The sequence below is a fragment of the Mytilus galloprovincialis genome, chromosome 5 (genome assembly GCF_965363235.1).
Source record: "Mytilus galloprovincialis chromosome 5, xbMytGall1.hap1.1, whole genome shotgun sequence".
Taxonomy (NCBI): Eukaryota; Metazoa; Mollusca; class Bivalvia; order Mytilida; family Mytilidae; genus Mytilus; species Mytilus galloprovincialis.
The window spans coordinates 38926489-38930068 of record NC_134842.1 but is presented as its reverse complement, the minus strand read 5'-3'; the positions used below and the strand labels follow the sequence as shown (position 1 = coordinate 38930068).

Here is a 3580-nt window from a genome sequence, read left to right as displayed (position 1 = left end):
TTTGCAAAGTCTGATTTTTTCTAATGGAGATATTGTTGGTTTCTTTTTAACGGACCCAGATATGTGGATTGTTTTACACAAGCAATTGTTGGTCCCTTTATAAAAATTGAGAATGAAAATGGGAAATGTGTCAAAGAGACAACGACCCGACCATATAACAGACAACAACAGAAGGTTACCAATAGGTTTGCAATAGCTTACTATTCAGCATTGAACGCACGTTTTAGAAAAAAAAACTGAATAGGTTATACTAAAAAATTAGCAACAGACGGGCCTTGTCGATGAATGAATATTAGCTATTTACCGTCCCCGCTTTTACAACGCTTCTTTTTAGAATACATGTACTTCAAATATTATAGTGCTCTTACTTTCAGTATAGATCCTGAAAAAAATATTCACCTATCCATAACAGATAGAGTCATGTAGAAGTGTTTCAGTGCCAGTTTTCATGTTTTTCGAGGCAGAAATGTTTTTGGAATGACATTATTCAGGTTTAACAGAGTTAAAAAAAAATCATACTTGACAGTGGTTTATTCATCTAAAGTTTTACTGTTTCACGCCTGTTTCACGCCGTGAAATTACTGCACAGGTACAATTATACAATGAAAAAAAAAAGTGTTCAACTACTTTTACAAGGCGATAAAGAAAGTCGAATCGTGAAGCCCGTAAACAATACCTTTTATAATCTGAGCATGCAAATTGAAGATTGTGTTTTAAATTTTACAATAAACATATTCGCAGATCAAAAACATTTATTTTGAGAGTCCCGGACACTATATTAGTTGACATTTTTCGCACTAATTCCACGTGTTTTCAAGTGATAGTAAATTCGTGGTAGCCCACAATGCATTGTAGTTCATTGAGTCGATTTGTCAGTTTTTCAAGGTCGTTGTTTTGGAAATTACTATGCAAATATATTCTGACGTCAGGAAATCTAGAGTTCTCGACCTGTGTAAGAACAGTAATAAAATCGTGAGGTTTTACAATAATATCACGCTAATATTTGACCTTTGTCTGTTCATAATAATTGATAAGATTAAAATGTTCCAAAGTAAGAGTATCGTCTACATTTGTATAATTTTGTCCTGTGTCACTGTGCCTTGTTATGGAAATACAAAGAGCAAAAGACTCCTTATTGATGACATTGACATTCAACAACTAGTTAATGATGTTGATACTCTGAAGCAGACTGTTCAAGGACAACATAACCAGATTCAATCGCTGTTGTCTTTGTTATCTGCCAAAGGTATAGTGTTGATAGACTTTTGTTTGTTTGTTTGTGTGGGTGTAAAATGGAATTCTAATTAAATCGTCTGTATATTAAACGGTTTATCAACTTTTGTATGAATTCAATTTAAGTATTTCAAAGAACAATTGGTAAAAGGGGGTATCACCACTAATACTGCCCCGGTCAGAAAGTACACATTCAAAACAAAATAGTTCCGACGTATAAGTAAAAGTTTCAAAATTTATACATTACACAAATAAGGATAAGTAGTACGATTGTCAATGAGACATACAACTATTTCCAAAGTGCACATGAAGTGGCTGTAAGCAATTATAGGCAACAGTACGACCTCCAACAATGACAAAAAACCCATTCAGTATGCATTTGATAATTTGGGTTTCAAATGCAAGCTGAATGACTGGTTATCACGGTAGAACACTTTTTGACTGATACTTTTGAGTGCAAAAGAGCCAATAGAATCTTAATAATTAAGGTATGTGGATATTTACAGCACGATAACACGAATGTTGTGCTTTTTCATGCAATTGATGCCAACCGTCTGGTTTTTTATCATTAACTCAGAAGCCAATTTCACAAGTAGAAAGACACTAATAGTGATCATGAAAGTAATCATTCATTGACTTGTATCACTAGCCGTCATCAATTATGTCAAACTCATTTTTGAATGAAAAATGTTGATATCTGTTGTATCTATATTTTCAGAAGCAGCTGGTGCGATTTATACACGATGGGGGAGAAAGGACTGTACAGGAAATGGCACGGAAGTAGTATATGAAGGTAATTGTGTCTCTACTAAATTTTTAAAAATAAAGAATAGACTTTTATTTACGTTAAGTCAGAATGAGAAATATTTAATTTAAGAAGGTCAGTGCCCCGAAAAATTATAAACTGATTATGAATAAGAGTAGTTCGTGTGGTTTGTTGATTATTTATGTTCCCTTTCAAACAAACATGAAATGTATCACAATAAAGGAAACACGTTTTGATATAAAGGAGGTAAAACTAAGGTACATCAAATCTTTATGATCCGGTAACAGACAGACATAATTAACGTTAAAACATTTTTATATTTTATAACTTACGTATCATTATAACAGTATCATAAGCTGTAAAATGGTGGTGAAAAAAAAGAGGAAAACAATCATTTATAAATGTAGGCCGACTTTCTTTTTCGTCAAAACTATATCTTACTTTAATCATGAAAGTGTTGTGTAAATTAAAATTCAATGGTGAAATCGACTAGTTGTATTTTTATTAATAATATTAAAGAGATTGTTGTTTTCAAGATTTTTCTTTTTTTTTAAACTGACGTTATATATTGTCACACATATGTCACATGTTTTTTTTAAGAATTATTTCTAAATAAACTGACTTTAAATTCTGTTTCACATATCTCGCATGTTCTCAGGGTTTGCTGGAGGAGGTCCATTTGCCCAGGACGGAGCAGCAGTAAATTATGTATGCCTACCACACGACCCAGACTTTTATAATGGAGACGTATCTATGAGTCCATATGGTCATATGAGTACTATGTATGGCGCAGAGTACGAAGATAATTATTTCGGTCAAAACATGTTTCAGAAGGATGTCCCATGCGCTGTATGTAGAGCTACCAAAGCATCCTCTATTATGATGATACCAGGGAAATCGGAATGCCCTTGGACATGGAAACGAGAATATTATGGAAGACTCGCTGCCGGAGGCGATGACGGGCATGGAATTGTTGCAGCTTCCGAATATGTTTGCGTTGATTACAGTCCTATCGCCTTAGAAGGTGGACAAGCCAACGAAGATGGAAAGTTATTTGTTCCTGTAAAAGCTGTTTGTGGGACACTGAGGTGTCCACCGTATAAGAATAATGCATTCTTAACCTGTGCTGTTTGTTCAAAATAAAGAAGATAATTCTTTTAACTTTGATAAATATAGGAAGAAGTGGAATGAGTGCCAATGAGACAACTCTCTATCCAAGTAAGAATTTGTAAAAGTAAACCACTATAGGTCAAGGTTCGGCATTCAAAATGACGCCTTGAGGTATGAAAGTCAAATTTTGAAGAAAAAGGTTACCATTTTGAAGATATTCAATATACACACAAAAGATCCTGTCCATACATATGTGACTAAGATGCGTTCAATAAAAATGACTGTTAAATATTACATAGCTGTAATACACTACTGGGATTATCCAATCAAATTAATACCACTATTTCAATTATGCTAGAAGTTTGTTCTTTTTCCCACTCATATGATGTCATACACACAAGTCATATATGTTGCTAAAGCGTTGTATATATAGAGATTCTAACACTGAATCGTGTGTAATACGATATATCG

General features: G+C 33.6%; 1 protein-coding gene across 1 annotated transcript; it reads left to right on the top strand.

Annotated features, from left to right (window-relative positions):
• The first annotated feature begins 1022 nt into the window (after nucleotides 1-1022).
• Nucleotides 1023-3160, top strand: LOC143075787 (short-chain collagen C4-like). Its single transcript, XM_076251348.1, has 3 exons — nucleotides 1023-1246; nucleotides 1952-2026; nucleotides 2658-3160. The coding sequence occupies exons 1-3, from the start codon at nucleotides 1042-1044 to the stop codon at nucleotides 3140-3142; spliced, it is 765 nt and encodes a 254-aa protein (XP_076107463.1). The 5' UTR covers nucleotides 1023-1041; the 3' UTR covers nucleotides 3143-3160.
• The last annotated feature ends 420 nt before the right edge of the window (nucleotides 3161-3580 follow it).

Excerpts from the sequence above, each read along its gene's own strand:
- LOC143075787 (XM_076251348.1), top strand. The coding sequence starts at position 1,042 with ATGTTCCAAAGTAAGAGTATCGTCTACATTTGTATAATTTTGTCCTGT. Across the intron at positions 1,247-1,951 it reads GTCTTTGTTATCTGCCAAAG|AAGCAGCTGGTGCGATTTAT; the intron begins GTATAGTGTTGA and ends CTATATTTTCAG. Across the intron at positions 2,027-2,657 it reads CACGGAAGTAGTATATGAAG|GGTTTGCTGGAGGAGGTCCA; the intron begins GTAATTGTGTCT and ends GCATGTTCTCAG.